General features: G+C 40.7%; 1 protein-coding gene across 2 annotated transcripts in view; it reads right to left on the bottom strand.

Moving 5' to 3' along the window:
- Positions 1–864: 864 nt before the first annotated feature.
- CERT1 (ceramide transporter 1) overlaps positions 865–20,003 on the bottom strand; it is a 108,367-nt gene continuing 89,228 nt past the window's right edge. The window contains exons 11-18 of one of the 2 annotated variants that reach the window (XM_040341267.1): positions 18,625–18,687; positions 16,853–16,948; positions 15,462–15,594; positions 15,304–15,374; positions 15,089–15,217; positions 8,229–8,358; positions 6,247–6,384; positions 865–3,461 (exon numbers count right to left, since the gene is read on the bottom strand). In XM_040341267.1, coding sequence (XP_040197201.1) covers positions 6,257–6,384; positions 8,229–8,358; positions 15,089–15,217; positions 15,304–15,374; positions 15,462–15,594; positions 16,853–16,948; positions 18,625–18,687 — 750 coding nt within the window. In that variant the 3' untranslated portion in view covers positions 865–3,461; positions 6,247–6,256. The remainder of the gene's footprint in view (positions 3,462–6,246; positions 6,385–8,228; positions 8,359–15,088; positions 15,218–15,303; positions 15,375–15,461; positions 15,595–16,852; positions 16,949–18,624; positions 18,688–20,003) is intronic. The other variant, XM_040341276.1, reaches the window with a different exon arrangement.

Raw genomic sequence — 20,003 nt, 5'->3', positions numbered from 1 at the left:
AGCCAGCCTTGTAACATATACACACTGCACAGCCAGACAGTAAAGATACAGCTTTCCCTGGACCTGCTCCCACAGCCCCCTTCTTGTGCATTGTGGTGTAAATGGGCTGGTGGAAGAGCACGACCTGGAAAGTTGAATGGGATATTGCAGCGTCACCTGACTGGCCCTACAGTGTGACAAATGTGCATGACTGGATCACACAACTAGCTGAACAGAAGCAAACATTCTCTGGAAGGAAACTATGTCGACATTGTCAACTATATTTTGCGAGTTACCTGGAGTTTTGCTTTAACCACAGTGAAAGGCAGTTCAATAACTACAGCCCTCACCTCAAACTTCCAGAGAAAAACTGATGGCTATGTGAAGTCTGAGCTGCTATTTGCATGGCCGATTGCCAAGGAAAGTCCTACTTAATGCTAGCACTGAACACATATCTATGGAAGAATCACACCCCCCCCCCCCCCCCCCCAGCGCAGCCAATTTCACAGTCAGACTTCACACAACCATTGTCCACCATAGATCGTACCTGAACAGCATTTGCGAGAAAGAACTGTTAACTTTGGAGATAGAAAATAGATACAGAACAAGGCAGAACTAAGGAGTAAAACCATGTTCTAGCATCCATTTGCATTCAGCTGCCATGTGCTTTTCATGACCATCTGCAATGACTCAGGTGGAAGTTAGTTTTGGGACACATAAGACAAGGAACAATGCAACATAACTTGGTCATCCACTTTCCATTACAGCAAGATTGTCATTAAAACAGGATTTCACAATCACTCACTTACAAGATGCTTTTTCAGCCCTCTCCCTTAAACGGCCAAATCACCCAAAATAGTCATCTCAAATATAGATTTATGCATGTTGGGATTCATATAATATATAATTTACATAGACACTTTATAATGATAAACATCTTTTTTGCTAAAAATTTCCAGAAACATTTACATATATGGATTTTAATTTGATACAATGAGGAACCTTTTTCCTCTAGATTTACTAAATAATAGTTCAGAGGAACACACCGCAGGTTTAAAATGGCTGAAATTAAAATGAAATTTTGCCAACAGTCAGCTAACCGACATAAAATGTCACAATATTAAATGTCAAGAACTTGGATATCAAGGGATGTTGGAATGCACTTTGTTAGGTTCCGTGGCCTTTTAACTTCTAATTTCTATCTATATCTTCGTCTAGCAAAGTAACTATACCAAGATTCTGACAACTGATACAAGTGTGTTAAAGGAGATATCCAGTAAAATCAGCTTTTTGCAGGACGTACATTTTAGATCTGTGTACCTCTGATCCCATTCTGGCTTTTGGTTTGTGAGACTCAAGTTCTAGAAAACCCGCAAGATTGCCCATATATGTGTCAGAGGTGTAATTTCAATGCGGAGTATGGTGAATTTTTCAAACATACGTCTAGAATCAGGAATGTGCTAGCTTTGCTGCATCCCATGTAGCAGACTGGTTTCACTGGAGCTCTCCTTTACCTGTGGACTAAAGTCCATCTTAAAGCCCAAATTGAAGTCATACACCTTTTTATCTCTTTATTCCTGTACCCATGCTTGTTATATTTTGACAGATTCAAACATACCTCAATGTACCCTATAGGCTCCATGCACACTGGTCTTAAAAAAACGTCCATAGAGCATTTTTTGTACAAAGTTTAGACTAGTTTAGGAGAGAGTTATGTTTTTTCTGCCAGTGAGCTCCAAATCAGAAACGCGACTGAGAAGGGTTTTTTATGCCTCTTAACGTCGATCTCAAAATATGCCTGTAAACGTCATAATGTGCATGAACACACAGGATAACATTGAGTTGCTTCTAGAGGCAGAACACGACTCCTGTAGAAGCAACGTTTTTTTATGCCAGTGTGCATGGAGCCCAACACTCAGAATATACTGATGTCTACCTTTCCCTGCAGTGGTTTGTGCTGGCATAGCAGAGTACCAGCCACTCCCCTTCCCCCTCGCCCCTTTCGCACATGTGTTCTCATGTAGAGAAGGAGGTCTGTCTAACCAGGTCTGTGTCAAGTAATGAAAGCAGTGGGTAACTTTTGGTGCCTATTGGACCACACAATCATGTTGATAGCTGCTGTAACAAAAAACAAAAACAAAAAAAGCATGCAAGACTGGAAATTGTCAGTACAATGCCCATCTGTCTGCATATCTATGCCCATGACTTTAATTGGGTTTTAATTCAGTTATTTTTCAGTCACCCTATGCACATTTTATGTAGCAATACTTCAGCCTACTCATTCAGAAAAAGTGCCCGTCCTTTGTGCTATATACCTCAGACAGGGCCACAGGTCCTGAATGAACTGCCTCACATGCACAACATGACCGGCCCCACTGTGTAGAGCAAAAATATACTGTCAAACTAATGAAGGAAAAAAAAAAATAGCTCAAATCACACCACAGCAAAACACATATCTGATCAACCCATTCACACATTAAAGTGTATTAGGTGTGCATACTGAGCGGAAGGAGCCATTTTGTTGGATAGGCCAATGTTTTGGACAAAGCAGGAAATCATTTCACCGGGCATCAGTGAATTAATACAGGGAACATTGATGTTACCCACAAAATGGCTTTCTACTCTCCATGTATGGCTGTCAGGTACACGTTAAGGATTGCACATTTTAAAAACTTCACAAGACTGGCCTAGCCAGGACGCGGTTCGTGTCAAACAGATTACCATGAGCTCAAGAAATCATCTTGAAATTTCTGGATTAAGTTACAGAACACAATTTTTTCTTTAAAGATATTAACACAACTAAAAATACAAATAGAAATATATAGATTTCTTAGAGAAAAAAAAAATAAAGCTTTCTTGGGTATTGGAGAACTCCTTCAGACTTTGCAGTCTTCATTGGAGATTCACAAAGAAAGGCAAAGCCATAGATTATAAGAGCCCTCAGTTATTACAGTAATTACAGAACAATCAGCGCAGCTAGCAACAAGCTAGCTGAGAGAAAAAGAAAAAAAAAAAATACAGAAAGCAAAACTCAAATTCCCCCCTCACCTTCCAAGCATTGTTTTCGATCAACCTTAAAAACACCCCATGTGTTTAGTTGCACAGCTGTTCGCATAAACACAAGACATTATGGCTTTGTTAGGTTTACAGGCCTCTGGTATGCAAGCAGTTTCCGGTTGTAGAAATTTAAAGCCTCAGTCCTTGGCTAAATCATTTTCCATGACCCTCCAAAGCAAGCAAGCAAAACAGAAAAGGAGAAGAACGGAGACAAACATGTACTTCAGTACGTGGTTATAATTTACATAGAAATTCTATAAGGCGGCCTAGCAGGAGATGGTTAGTGTTCAGTCTTGTAATACACGGGTTGTCCTCAGGACAATGCTTTCATCATGGGGAAAGGCAAAAGATCCAGAGTTCCATCTTGAGGTGTATTTTACCATCTTGTCCAATGTGGAATGTTCTTACTGCCTCTACTCTTCTCTCTGGAAATAAAAATAAACATGATGTGTGAAGTTTCAAAGGATTCTCTCTCCGTCACCAAAACTTCAAATGAAGGAAGGGGATTAGGTTATGCTCACCAAACCTAGACCATCCCTGGTCCCCTAATATTTCTCTTCCCCACCAATGCGACACCACAAAAGGAGTGAAAAGTTTGCAAATATGTTCAGAAGAGAGGAGCAGCTTAAAGTGTTCAAAAGGTTCTGCTTCAAGTCCTCTTCCACTACCTAATTTGGCATGTCGTTTTGGGAGGGGGAGGGGACCTAGTTTTGACAGGTACCTACTTCTGCTCAGATCGCCTAGGCAAATGGTCATCAACACTGTTTTCAGGACCCACTAACAGGCCAGGTTTTATGTATTACCTTGAGGACAGGAGTTGATGACCACTGGCCTAGGCGATCCAAGTGGAAGTTCTCCCCCCTCGCAGTCTTCTGGGACACGTCACATTTCCCAGAAGACTGTGGGACCATTCACAAAGCAAAGTATGGCTCGTGCAAGCGTCATACCTGGGTGCCTGCACTTAAGATGCCGGCCCCAGGAACCTGAAGGCTAGCCCGGTTGTGGATGGTGCTAGACCCATGAACAGGCAAGCGTCCCATTAGGAAGAGGGAGATTCTTTCAATGGAGGGAAACATCCAGTGACAAATAAGGAGGGTTTGCCCACACTTTTAGGGCATTCCTCCTGTTTCAGCAGGACTGGAATTGAAGGATAAAATCAATGTAACACGTCTATCTAGTCTATCCAAAACAACGTTGTCTTTACACATACTATTAAGAAAAATTGTGTAGCTCTTCCAAAACAGATTACAGCTTAAAACATAGGAAATACTCAAAAATATTGTAGTCAATAAAGTCCAAAAGCAAAAAGGTCCAAATATGTGATAAAGATCAGTGCAGCGAGAGAAAAGTCTTCCACCAACTAATGGAAATTTTCTCACTACACATGAGAAACGGAACTAAAATGCATGCAGACATTATAGCTGCCAGGGGAAAGCAGCAACACCTATCAGTATCGCTTCCCACCACTGGGAACAGTCAGGTGGTAAACTTGAGACTGTCTGGGAAAAACGCTCACTGCACAAAGCAGGGGACCGCATAGTGTAGTATTTTTATTAAAAAGTATAGATATAAAACAAAAAAAAAAAGGGGCTTCATCCAAATGCCAGGAAAACAACTGTCATGACAAATAAAACAAAGAGCCGCCAGCTTCAAGTATGGAAGTGGCGGGGAGTTTGTAGAAGACACTTTCTCTGCACTGACATTGATCACATATTTGGACTTTATTTACACTGATAGCTGCCCATTTTTTCCAGGGCCAACCTCCGTTTTCATATACATTACTTTCCCCCCCACTTGTACAATTGAAAAACTTTGAATAAAAAATGTAAAAAACACTACAAACGTAACATTAGTATATCAAAATGTATAATTACACATGCCTTTACCTGCAATCACACACACATACATATATATATATACATATACATATATATATATATAAAAAAAAACAATACTTACAGACTACTAACACATTAAAAAAAAAAAAAAAAAAAAGGAAAACCCCCTCTCTCCTCTCCCTAAAGACCTCCCCTCCTCCTCCCCTGAACTTTCATATCCCATTCTATATTATTCTATCTGGAGTCAAAGAAAATACAGCAAATGCTGGGGTTATTAACCACGGGCCCAACAGCGCAATATATGTGGTGCACCCCTATGACAGGCCGGTCGTTCCATTAGTATTGTCTCATTTAGTTGGGAACGCCACTCCTTGAATATTGCTACACTGGGGGGACATCATTTTCAAGCTATTGGCTTACAGGCTATGAATAGCAATACTGATTGCGATGAACACTTCCTTTGATAGCCCTTCTTTCAAATACACTAGTAAACAGGTTTTCGGATCCAATTCTATCCAAGCATTATAAGCCCCATTAATGGTGGACAGCACCTCTCGCCAATATCTACTCAGTTTGGGGCATTTTCACAGCATATGGATCAAGTCTGCCTGAGATTGCCCACACTGAGGACATGCTGAAGTTTCCCTCCGTCTCCACTTATGTAATTTTAATGGTGTCCTATATGTTCTATATATGATAAACAATTGTGATAGGCATTGTGTAGATGATAGCGATACCAACGGGGCACTCTTCAGGATACTTTCCAATTCCTCTTCCAATATAACCCCCAGATCCATCTCCCATCTCTTTCTACCTGGGTTATCCATAATGTCTCGATAATTCACCATAAATTGCTTATATACCAACGAGATTAAACACCCCCCCCCCCCTGCTAATAGCATTGGTCTTATATTTGTGGATAAGCCGTTAAGTGTCCATTAACATTTTGAAATCCTTGCTTCTATGTCAAAAGTACATGGGGGCAGTCATATTAGCTTATTACACAAACATACCCCACTTCCTGCTTTTCCATGCTATACATTTGTGTTTCTCTTCTCCTTTTCAATTTCATGTCCATTAGTCTGATTTATTGAAAACAAAGCACTTCCCTGCATCTGTAATCTCACTTAAACAGTAGCGATATTGCAGCATATAATCCACTTTCCATCTACTGGCCAACCTGCACATTTTTACATTCAACTCAAATTTAAGAAAAATATGGATGTGCGTTTTCTGCCAAATCTTTTCCACCTTATAGTGCACTCAGAGTAAGGAAGAAGCACTTTATGCCCCTCCTCCTCCTCCAGAATGATCATTATTCGATTTATAAATCATCAAATAGGTGGAAAAAAAAAACTGATTATATTCTCACCTGGCAAATATTAGAAAATAATTGGTTTGCCTGAGGTTTTCTCCTGCACGTACGTAGTAAACCTTTTAAGAAATTTGGGGTATTCACGCTTGGCCACTGCTCTTAGAACTGATGCAGGGGCCCATCCTCCAGGATTCACTGAAAGAGAAAGCAGGTCAGTAGATTACACAACCCGGTACTCCTATCCTATACAGACAATATGACAAGCCCAAGTTTTAATCAGGATCTCAAATATTAATACCATGCATGTGTACATTATTCATTCAGTCATTGTTCCTGAGATTGGGAGCACTTTTAAAAAGGGAGTGCTCCTAATCTCAGCTTGTTACCTGTATAAAATGCACCTGTCCACAGCAAGCAAGATTCCAATCTCTCCACCATGGCCAAGACTAAAGAGCTGTCCAAGGATGTCGGGGATAAGATTGTAGACCTACACAAGGCTGGAATGGGCTACAAGACTATCGCCAAGCAGCTTGGTGAGAGGGTAACAGTTGGTGCGATTATTCGCAAATGGGAGAAACACAAAATAACTGTCAATCTCCCTCAGTCTGGGGCTCCATTCAACACCTCACTTCATGGTCTTTCAATGATCATGATAACGATGAGGAATCAGCCCAAAACCTCATGGGAGAAGCTTGTCAATGATCTCAAGGCAGCTGGGACCATAGTCACCAAGAAAACAATTGGTAACACTACGCCGCGAAGGAGTGAAATACTGCAGCGCCCGCAAGGTCCCCCTGCTCAAGAAAACACATGTACAGGCCAGTCAGAAGTTTGCTAATGAACATCTGAATGAAAGTGTTGTGGTCAGATAAGATCAAAATCAAGCTCTTTGGCAGCAACTCAAGTCTGCCTAGGACCCCAAAAACACCATCAACTTCACCGCATCAAAGGGACATGGCTCTAAAAAAAAAAGCATGTTAAGGTCCTGGAGTGCCCTAGCCAATCTCCAGCCCTTAATCCCGTAGAAAATATGTGGAGGGAGCTGAAGGTCCGAGTTACCAAACGTCATCCTAGAAACCTTAAAGTGGAGGTTCACCCTATAAAACATTTCTAACACTGCATCCAGCACCGTGCTGCATATAAAATGTCACCGACCTTTATTTTTTTTTCCCCGTAGATATCGTTTAGCCGTGGAATTCACCGCGGCTTCCGGGTAGGGAATCCCGCGGGAGTGGGCGTTCCTATTGACATGCCAATCAATTGGCATGCTAAACGACGGCGCACACAGCACGTCACGACTTCCCGAAAGAAGCTTGGGTCGGCTCTATTCGGCGCCGAATAGAGCCGAGCTTCCTTCAGGAAGTCGTGACGCTCTGTGTGCGCCGTTGTTTAGCATGCCAATAGGAACGCCCACTCCCGCAGGATTCCCTACCCGGAAGCCGCGGTGAATTCCATGGCTAAACGATATCTACGGGGAAAAAAAAAATAAAGGTCAGTGACATTTTATATGCAGCACGGTGCTGGATGCAGTGTTAGAAATGTTTTATAGGGTGAACCTCCACTTTAATGACTTGGCAAAATCCCTCCTGAGATGTCTGCAAACCTGGTGGCCAACTACAAGAAACATCTGACCTCCGATTGCCAACAAGGGTTTTGCCACCAAGTACCAAGTCATGTTTTGCAAAGGGGGTCAAGTACTTTTCACTCATTAAAATGCAAATCAAAATTATATATATATATATATATATATATATATATATATTTTTTTTTATTTATATTTTTTTTTTTGTTTTTCTGAATATTTTTGTTATTCTGTCTCACTGTAAACCCACCATTAAAATTATAGATTGATCACTTTTGACTGCAAACGTACAAAATCAGCAGCGGATAAAATACTCCCCCCTGTGGGTGGGCGGCAATTGGTTAAGATGTTAAAACACAAGGGGTTGTAAACGTGTCAAAGTATTTAGAACTGTCTGTCCTATTTAGCAAGCTTTGATTACCTTGTGAAGTGCTAGAACACAAGAAAATTGTCTTACCATTTGCAACATATGTAATCTTGCATTGAATGTTGTCTCTACTGATATCTTTGTTGCCTTCTGGTGGACTGACTAGTGTTTGACAGATCATGGCAATGTTGATTTTGGCACGGACACACCTGTTAGTGAGCTAAAATAGAAAACACATATGTAATTTGGCTAATAAGCAACAGGCCAAAAGCAACCCATTCACTGAATAAAAATATTCTCAGAGTTAATAGAAGGGGTTTCTCAAGTCTAACTTAAGATATGCAAAAGAATGGCAACTTCATATTTTCACTTGAGGTGGACACAACACACAGCAACATACACTGGAGTACTCAGTAATGCAAGTGTCACACAGTGGTGAGGGCAAAGCTGGACCCCACACAGAGCTGAAAACTGCAGTGCTATAGATTAGAGCAGGGGTAGGCAACCTTTGAGGGGTGGAGATCTACTTTAACATGAAGCCCAAATATCACCAGGGTTCAGTGACCATTTGTTTAAAAGAAACTAAAGGGGTAGTAAAGGTACAATTTTTTTTTTCCTAAATAGCTTCCTTTACCTTAGTGCAGTCCTCCTTCACTTACCTCATCCTTCCATGTTGCTTTTAAATGTCCTTATTTCTTCTGAGAAATCCTCACTTCCTGTTCTTCTGTCTGTAACTCCACACAGTAATGCAAGGCTTTCTCCCTGGTGTGGAGTGTCGTGCTCGCCCCCTCTCTGACTACAGGAGAGTCAGGACGCCCACTAACACACAGCTGCTTTCTCCATCTGCAATGTCCTGACTCTCCTGTAGTCCAAGGGAGGGGGGACGAGCATGACACTCCACACCAGGGAGAAATCCTTGCATTAATGTGTGTAGTTAGACAGAAGAACAGGAGTGGCCCCCGACTCCCGTATGCGTACCCGGCGGGCGCGATCGCCGCAGGGCACACGCGATCGCTCGTTACAGAGCGAGGACCGGGAGCTGCAAACACACAACTCCCGATTCTGTCAGGGAGAGAAATGCTGATCTTCGGTTCATACAATGTATGAACAATGTATGAACAGAAGATCAGTAATTACCCCTAGTGAGGGGAAAACACACCCATGGAACATACCTGACCCCTTCCCCACCCCCTAGTGTTAACCCCTTCACTGCCAGTGGCATTTTTATAGTAATCCAATGCATTTTTATAGCACTGATCGCTATAAAAATGCCAATGGCCCCAAAAATGTGTCAAGTGTCCGAAGTGTCCGCCATAATGTCGCAGTACTGAAAAAAAAAAAAGGCTGGTCGCCGCCATTACTAGTAAAAAAATAAATAAAAATGCCATAAAAATACCCCCTATTTGTAAACGCTATAACTTTTGCGCAAACCAATCAATAAACGCTTATTGCGATTTTTTTTTACGAAAAATATGTAGAATACGTATCGGCCTAAACTGAGAAATTATTTTTTTTTTATATATTTTTGGGGGATATTTGTTATAGCAAAAAGTAAAAAATATTAATTTTTTTCAAAATTGTCGCTCTATTTTTGTTTAAAGCGCAAAAACTAAAAACCGCAGGGGTGATCAAATACCACCAAAAGAAAGCGCTATTTGTGGGGAAAAAAGGACGCCAATTTTGTTTGGGAGCCACGTTGCACAACCGCGCAATTGTTAGTTAAAGCGACGCAGTGCCGAATCGCAAAAAGTGCTCTGGTCTTTGACCAGCAATATGATCCGGGGCTGAAGTGGTTAACAAGCAAGACCTAACAAAATAGTAGAGCATGGAATGGCATCCAACAGGCAGTCGACAATGTCAGGTTATACAATCGTTTCATATATTTTTCACAATTTGGGGGGTTTTGGTGAAATATCAGGGGTCTAACACAGACCCCTGATGCCTCACTGAGGACAGATTCCCCAGTCCCTTTTCTCTGCAGCCTCAGCTGCACTGGAAAGTGAATGAATGGGAAGTGCTTTGTGCTGAGCGACTTAATGTTCATTTACAAACTGAAGCATAATAAAACAGTTTATCATTTTTCAGTTATGAATGAACAAAGCGAGTGACCAGGGGAAAAGAAAGGGCCTGCTGTATGGCATTTACCAGACCCTTCCCCCGCTCTCCATTATGAAATGATCCCCTGCAGCAGGCGAAGGGGGAGGGAAGCTGAAAGTGCTGCGACAGTTCTCCTCAAATAAGCTTCAACATTACAGTACAAATCCAGCTAAATGTAACTAGAGGTAGCCGTTACCTGTTCATTATTCATACACGAGTCATTACTTGTATTCATTTTTCATGGCTTTTTATCTTGCTTGGTCTGATATAACCAAATATTGTACCTACCCAAAAACACATCCTATACTGTGTACTTGTCTCTATCCAAAGCTGAGTGATTTCTCTTTGTTGCCCCAATCCTCTGTTATCAGCATGTGTCACTTCTGACAGCTTTTGCAGATAATTGGTGACAGGGAAGGAGCGCTCTAGCACACAGACTGTAATCGACAGCCAATGCTGTGCATGTTCCCATTTACTGTGAGGTGGGTGTGTCCCTCTCCTCTAATCAGGGACTAGAGCTCTCCTCACTAAGAGCTGCCATATCAGACTTCAGAACCCCGCCCCTTGCTTTTCAGAGGGGAGAGATGCCGCGTGTGTAAAATGCGTTTTAGGAGAGAGTGCAGCAGATAAACAGGTACAACTTATGTAGGATGATTTGTTTCAGCCTTATCACCTGAGACTTCACTGGAATGTATGTAAGGATTTTCAACCACTTCAAGCTTTGGCTTGATGGTGGGGAAGGTCAAGAACATCTGTGAGGTTTTTACCGTCATCTGTCACCGATGAGATTAAAGTGATCGTAAAACAATCACCTTGTAAAAAAGCGCATCCAGTTTAACCCTTTCGCTGCCGAGACGTTTGAGTTTTTTGCGCACGTTTAAAAAAAAAAAAAAAAACATTTTGGGCCTGAAGATTACACAAAACCCACAAATATATATTTTCTGAAAGCAGACACCCTAGAGAATAAAATAGTTGTAGTTGCAATTAATGTCACATGATATGTGAAAATATTGGTAGTTATGCAATTTGTCAGCCTCAAAAGGTCTAGGAAACCGTTTCAGAAAAAAAAAAACAAAAAAAAAAAACACCAACGTGAATTTTAGAGCAAACACAATAAATTAACCCGATTTTTGGATAAATATAAAAGACGAGGTTGCACTGAATAGATACCCTACATGCCAACCCTTAAATTTTTGTGGGCCAGTGAAAAGGCGAAAAGCATCAGTACCCTATATTTCTATAGGCGACCCTTCAAAAACCCCCTTTTAGGCATCAGTCAAGTGTTAGGGAGGAGGTCTTGTGTTAGAATTATTGTCCTTCCCCCGGCGTACTCAGATATGAAACAAGTTTCGCAAGCAACGTTTTCATGCGTAGGTGCTCTGACGCATGCGTTTACGCTCGTGTGTATATGTGGGGGCGCCTAAAGTGAAGTGACTTCAGAGACGTTGCTTTACGGGTCACAAGGAGAGTGGACGTGTGTCCACTTCTCCTTCCACTCTACCCTCCACGGAGATCCCAGGCCCGTCGATGGGCAAGCGGAGCATGGCAAGCACAGCGGCAGGGGAGCGTCAGTACCAGAGGTGTGAGCGATCGGGCGGCACCGGAGCCTCACAACTGCTCACCTGGACAGGCAGTAGTCTGCCAGTTTCACACACAATCCCGGTTGTGGCTGCAGCCACAAGATTGTGCGCAATAACCCCTGCCGTGGGACAGATGGACCTGGCGGCAAAAGGGTTAAAATTGCCGCCAGGAAGCGTGACGACGTGTCAATCCCGAAACGTACGTCGAGGCGCACTGGTCACGCAAATTCCGACGGACTTCCGGTCACGCTGGTCCTCTTCTGCAGAGAGGTGGAACGCACGCCGCTGCTATCTTCCTGGAGCGTGGGACCTATCTCTCCACAAACATTCAACGCAGACCAGCCTCAGTGCCGGGTTAAGGCACTTTTCAAGTAAGAGGCCAATTTGGCGTTGCCTGTCTTAATTTGTTTTAATAAACATTATTACTCTATGGCGATTTCTCTTTTGGTTTGCTTTATGTGATGCTGGATCTGCCACCATCGATTCTTTTGGAGCATTGATGTTATGGTTTATCCATGCTTATTTGACCTCTTTTTAGTTAAAGAGGTCAACATCTTCTGGTAAGGTGCCATCCATGAGCACTTGGTTTACGGTGATTATTTCCTTTATTTCTGGTGTAGGTGGAAGTCTGCACAGAACTAGTGGATACATCTTGCAAGCTTATTTTCACTGCTGTTTGGACTGTTTATTGCACATTATTGTCTACGATCTCCCCTAATAGGGAGTCCTGCACTTTTGATGGACATTAACACTCTTTATATTATTATTTATATGTTTTTATTATCCCACCTTTCACTTACGATTGCTGGATATCTATTTATATCACTTTGACCAATTGGTTATTTATTTATTTCAATTGCTCAATTTTCCTAGCGCATCCGTTTCTTTTTCACATATTCACGTTATTGCAGAATCATTTTGCAATCACTTGGACTGCAGCTCAGGTTATCCACTTTAATATACGGTATATATATATATATATATATATATATATATATATATATATATATATATATATATATATATATATATATATATATATATATATAGATATAGATATAGATATATATATATATATATATATAGATATAGATATAGATATATATATATATATATATATATAGATATAGATATATATATAGATATAGATATATATATATATATATATAGATATAGATATATATATATATATATATATATAGATATAGATATATATATATTTATTTAATTTAATTTAGTTTTGGCGCGAGATTTTACCCCCCATGTTGATCAGGTACTTTTGATTGCGACACAAATTGTGTGTCACAACTTCCACACTAGTGATACGAATAATGAATGACCAAGAATTTTCGTTTGGTTTTGACTCCTCTATGGCCTGCTTTAGCCAAGACTATCCTTTACGCTCTACATTTACAAGCTCTCTGGATTGGCATCAGGATAAGCCAGCAACCCATGCTCTGGGACACAGGAATATATTTCCACCTCTACTTTGAGTGGCACTGAAAGCTACAGATAGGTCCAAATATATTTGTACACAGGCATAATTTTAAACTTTCTCGGGGATGTACCAAAAATATTCAAGCTGTAGTTCTACAATGGATATGGGATGAAAGTGCACACTCTCAGGTTTGAGGGTATGTACATCCAAATCAGAGGAAGGGTTTAGGAATTCTAGCTCTAAATAGTCACACCCCTTTTCAAGGAACTAAAAGCAATTGGACAAATGAATCAAAAGCCTTTTCATGGCCAGGTGTGGGCTACTCCTTTGTTATTTCGTCATCAATTAAGCAGGTAATAAGGTCTGGAGTTGATTCCAAGACCCCTTTCACACTGTAGTTTTTCAATCGCTTTAGCGCTAAAAATAGCACCTGTAAAGCGCCTGAAAAAAGCCTCAGCTGCAATCCCAGTGTGAATCCCCACTGGGGAGCTGCACTGGCAGGAAGTCAAGAAAAGTCCTGCCAGCAGCTTCTTTGCAGTGCTTTAGGAGCGGTGAATACACGGCTCCTAAAACGTCCCTGTGCCCATTGAAATCAATAAGCAGTGTTGCCAAGCCGCCGGCAGCTTTACTGCCAACATCCGGGCGCTGTGATTGTGAAAGCACTCTTAGGCCCCTTTCACACTGGGGCTTTTTTCGAACGTTATTACAGCGTTTTTCGAGCGAAGCCTCATCTGCAATCCCAATGTGCTGGTAAAGCACCACTAAGACCCTAACGTTTTAGGGCGTTTTTGCAGTGCGTTGGTGTGAAAGGGTAAGGCGTTTTTACAGTGCTTTTCAATTCATTTCAATGGAGAGGGGCGTTTTTGGAGCATTTTTTTCAGTGCACAAAAGCTGCTCCATGCAGGACTTTTCTCAATGCCCCACCAGTGCAACGCCTCAGTGTGAAAGGGTAAGGCGTTTACAGCGCTTTCAATTCATTTCAATGGAGGGGCGTTTTTGGAGCATTTCAGCGCTCAAAAGCTGCTCCAAAGATGCTGCTTGCAGGACTCTGTGTCAAAAGGGTCCATTGAGATGCATGGAGAGCGTTTTATGAGCGCTATTTTTAACGCTAAAACGCTGTAAAAACTCTTCAGTGTGAAAGGGGTCTTAGTGTGGCATTTGCATTTGGAATCTATTGCTTTGAACCTACATCATGTGGTCAAAGGAGCTGTACATGCAAGTGAACATGCCATTGCAAGGCTTCCAAAACTAAACAAATCCGCAACATTAGGAGTGGCCAAATTAACAGTTTTGTACATTTTGAGATTATATTTGTCCAATTACATTTAAGCCCCAGGAAAATGGAGGGGCTGTATAAAAATGGTTGCCGTTTTTAAAATATTTGTACTATATGTTCAACCCCCTTGAATTAAAGCTGAAAGTCTGCACTTCAAATTAATTTGTATTGTTTAATTTTAAATGTTATTCTGGTGGCATACAGAGAAAATAGTATGAAAATTGTGCCCGAGTCCAACTATATATGGACCCAACTGTATACAACAGGTCACAGTAATGTACTTGCAAATAAATGCAGCTCTGTAACCACTTCATTTTTTTAAATGCAAGCAACATCTTTTATATCTGCCTGGTGTTCAGCCGGAACTATTCCCTATTTGATGTAAAACCATTATAATAAAAAATAATGTTTTGGCATTAGATACACTTTAATGGTAGTTGTCTGGCTATGCACGCGATCCTTTGCCCTTGTGTGCTTTAATAAATTTGGATCCCAGATCCACTATGGAATAAAATAAAAAAATGTAATACTCAGCCACCACCACAACCAGTTTACTCACCGGAGCATTGTCATGGTCTACAGAGAAATTGCACACAATCCAAGTATCCGTTTCATTCTCACTAGCAGCTGGAATCATTCTGATAGCAGATAAATACAAGACGTCCCGCTGGGAAGCCGGCCACACCCTCTGCAATCACAAGCAGTCATTAAATTGGGACAAATGTAAGTAAGTAGGCATTGGAGAGTAGATAGTGTACAGTGCATTAATCATACCTTGTGCGTCTGATAGACGATGAGCGAGTTAAGAGATAATTTCTCAACCACATGGAAGTTTTCAATAGTAGCTGTTGAAAAATAAACAATGTGAATATTTGCATAACTAGGGAGGAAAAAAAATAAAAATAAAAATAACTCATTAGGAAACTGCTTACTTTCCCAGTCATTTCGCACTTCAACATTCCAGAAGTGTTGGCAGACTTCGTGCCCAGTAACGCCTTTCACAGAATGGGTGGCTTTTAATGGGTCAAGGACTATGCCATTTTCTTCCACTTCTCTTCTATAAACCTATGGCCAAGTTCATTTATATTATAAAAATGTAAGAAAAAAGGCTTCACATAAGACTTTTTACCATTATAAAATTTCAATACTAGAGAAAGTCCATGACAAGCAGGTCATCAGCGACACAATGAACCAAACTAAAGAAATGAAACCCAATAAAGAAAGCATCCTTCTATAGTTACCTATATGCATTTACAGATATCTTATTTTAATCCAATTATGCAATACAAAGCTTTTTCTCCCCTGGAACACAATCTCCCTTTAGAGTTGCTGACATTTTTTTTAACTGGATTAACAAGTATATTTGCTCCTAATCCTTGAGCATAAAGATCAAGTACCAACAGTAGCTACAGGATCTCTGTAACACAATTGTATTAGGGGGCTCATTTATATCTAAATGGAACAGACATCTGCCTTCCTAAAAAGCTAAAAAAATATGAAACCTGTTAAAGTGGTTGTAAACCTCTGATGTGAAATATGAACAAAGCATATCCCTCTATAGTGTAAACTTTCCCTAATCCAGAGCACCAAGTCTAATTTCTGTCTACTGCCTCGTTCCTCTGCTAGGTTTTCCTGGAGTCAGTAGTTTGCACACCTGGAGTCCAATTAACCACTTTCCGACATTTACTGCTAGTGGGCCTAGGCACTGCGACTCGCTCATATGTCTCACTGTCCATGCACACCTCCCCTGGGGCATACAGCTCGGCGCACTGCAACCACTATGTCACCAGACACAGAGGATTGTGATGCTCAGTATTGGGCTGCTGCGAGTGGCCCAGATATTACATGATCACATGTCACAGTAAACAATCCATTGTGTGCGATTGGTCACCAGTGATCACATGGTACATGTGCCAATAACAGTACACTGTACCATGTGATGGCTGTGGGTCAATCATGGCATCACAATAGTAAACAATGAGTAATGACTATAAAAAAAAAATGCTGATCACAAACACTATTTTTAGCATTATAGCGCCTCAGTGTGAAAGTAGCCCAAAAAGAGATGGGCTTGTGTGCCCGGAACCGAGTTAAAATACTGTAATTTTATACCAGTAGTTGGGGTAAAAAAAAAAAAAAAAGACAAACCATATCAAAAAAAGTGACAAAAGAATAAAAAAAAAAAAAGACCTGTGGAAGGTTTCAGGAGTCTAAAAACTTAAGGGCAGGACTTGCACACAAGTCCTGAAAAAAAACAAAAAAACATAACAAAAAAAAAAAAGCATAACTATTTATAAAACCACTGTGTAAAGGCATATATTACCTTCATTTCTCCTTCTTCTACAACAAGCTGCCAGTTGGCATCTCCACCCACATCTTGTAGTGAATACGTTAAGTGGTTTTGTACCATCTCTTCCACCTGCAAAATACATTCAAGAGGGATTAAGAGCCAAACCAAAGCAATTTTTATTTTAAATTGGGTTGGGTAAGTGCCGACATACGGTCAGGTTACTTGTTTGTGACTCACTAAAGACATCTCCCCTGACATTTTATTCCTGGGACAACAGGATGAGAAAATAAGGGGCCCCGAGACAAAGGCAAACACAAAAATAAACACATTACAGTGGTTCCAACACCCTGCCACCAAACTTGGGGGTCAGATCCTCAGTCATTGCATTGTGCCTGTGTGAAAGGGGCCCCAAGGATACTCTTAACAGTTTGTGGTCCGACACCCATGCACTGCTAATCTGCCCTTGGGTACTCTATCATGTGTTGCTGTCATGAATAAGAATTTTCAGCTTGGCTGAATGTCCCCATTCCTGTAACTACCGTATATAGTGGAACTGCTGATCTTGGGAAATGGTAGTTAGGATTATTAGTCTGAAAACTGCAATAGACACCTTATAAAAAACACACATTAGATCTATCCCTGCATGGCCTGGTATAATCCCTCTGTGGAATAAATTGCAGTGTTCACATCCTTAGATTCTAATGGAAAACATTACAAACATATGTAAATATATGCTCTGTTGGTAATGCATTTCTTGTAATGTTACTTTCAATTACAATAATGTGCAAATGTGTTTATGTCATTGCATATGTTGAATATAATATGTGGTTCTTTGGAAACATCAGCCTTATTTGAGATCCTCTATAGCTATAAAGTCAGACCGTTTTAACCCTTTATTTTTTTTAACCCTATAAGGTTTTTGGACAGTTACAGTACAAATCTGACTCCAAACCTTCCCCTTCCGATCCTAGTTTTAGCTGGAGTTAGACTTTAAAAAAACAAAAAAACAACGAAACACACACATATGGTTAAGATGCAAATACAGAACATTCGTTTTTAGGACTAGCAGGAGCCAGGATTAGGGGCTCATGTCAAACCTTTTTAAATTTCTCTTGGCCTATTCACATTAGATGATCTGTGGTAAAGCAATTAATCTATAAACAAAACATTTCCGTTTTGCTTCTCTGCATTCCCTTACATTAAAGACAAATGCTAGGCAGCAATAAAATAATTGTAATGGAAGAATATATTGCTTGCATTTCTAGGAGATTATCAATCCACATACCTACAGGGTCTATGCGTACCAGTTCTGCTTGTGATGTCTATTCATGCTGATCACCCATTAGTCTCTTGTTAACACCCCTCCCCCCCTTTTGTCAATGTCATCCTGTAGTACAGTAGACTTGTAGTAAATGCAGTAAAGAGCCTGGCCACATTGCAGCACTGAAGAGCAGAGGGACAGTGACATAACTTTCAATGATATCATTACTACCCGCAGTTACACCAAGTCTCGCAAATTGCTACAACGTATCCTTCAAGTTTATAACCAACCACAGCATATCCAGTGTGAAGAAAATAATGCTTTTAGCAACAATCATTCTCTCATGAACAATACACAACACTTGTTACGGTTAGAACAGCAGGACACAACAGTCTCTTTCAGTTAGTCAGTAATTTTAGTTTAGATGCAATTTCATTTTACAGCATTCAGAAAACACAAAAAGGTCTGTCTGGTTATAAAAAAGAATGAACTAAAAGAACAAAGTCAGAAAGCACACGGTCTCACTTGTACAATATCACAGTACCTGGCACACAAATCTGTGTTCACGGGAGATACTGATTAAATCAGTTGGAGAGGAACAATGGGACTGTCGGATGGCAAAAAAAAAAAAAAAATTAAAATAAAAACAGGTGAAGATAAGCAAAATGCAGAAAAGAGAATGGCAAGTCACTGCACAAGAAAGATGAAAATTCCAATTTGTATTTATTTGCCGAATTGAAATCTCTAGCAGGTTCATAAGGTCACGTGACAAACTGTGCCTAGAAAGCTCAGCTTGAGACATACACCGATAAGCCATATCATCATGGCCACACACATAATAAGTCCCACTTTTGCCATCAAAATAGCCCTGACCCATGGTGGCATGGCTACCACTAGACCTCTAAAAAGATATGCTGTAATATATGGCAACAAGCCATCAGCAGCAGATCCATCAAGTCCTGTAGCTACAGTAGCTCTTCTATTTGATTGGACTACACGAGCCAGCATTGGCTCCCCACATGCATCAATGAGCCCATTACCCTGTTGCCGGTTTCCTTCCTTTATCTACTTGGTAAGGTCTTGATTATGATGCAAACTGGGCACCCCCAACATGTTGTGAGAAGACAGGGCAGCCATGTGTTCAACATTTCTAAGTCAGCCATGCCATTTTGTAACACCAAGACACAACAGCAGTGATCCCCTTCACATAATCCTAGGAAGGAATCTTCTACAATTAAACTTCTAGTTGTATTCCAAACACCCTTATCAGAATCCAACAATGCACACATCAGTCTCATGGCCATCATAAAACCTTCCAGCTGTCAGGTTTGAGAAACTAGAAACTTAACAGACATCGTTCTTCACCAATAGTATCAGATTTATCATCTGTTGCGAGTAGCTCAGCTGGTAGAACAGCCGAATACACATTTCTGACTGGCTGTCATTAGCAAAGAATCCAAACTTCAGTGTATTTAAAAAACTTCTGAACCAACAGTCATGCAACCAGAACAAGGACATATTTACCTGCATGGGGTAATTAGCAGCATTTTAAGTCCAAACACCTCTTCTAGGTAAAATAGACATCCAATACCCATTATACTTTGTATTCATGCCATCAGAAATATCATGAACAGAAACACGGACATCCCAACAACCGCTGCCTAGACCTTCTCATTGGTCAGATCATTGTCTGTACCCTCCTGAAGGACCAGAACAGAGGGGCTGCGTCAGCAGTCTACAGTTTTCCTACCGTGTTTTCCCAAAAATAAGCCCGGGTCTTATATTAATTTTGGTAACAAAAGACACAGTAGGGCTTATTTTTGGGGTAGGTCTTACCATGTAATGTGCTGTCTTCTCTTCCCCTCTCTCGACTTGCCTGTTAGGAATCCCCAGTGTGAACTTGGTTAAAATGCTTGTAAAATC

This window comes from Rana temporaria, chromosome 1 (assembly GCF_905171775.1).
Source record: "Rana temporaria chromosome 1, aRanTem1.1, whole genome shotgun sequence".
In the NCBI taxonomy this organism is placed as follows: Eukaryota; Metazoa; Chordata; class Amphibia; order Anura; family Ranidae; genus Rana; species Rana temporaria.
Note: the sequence above shows the minus strand (reverse complement) of the source record. Positions and strands in the feature narration are given on the sequence as shown.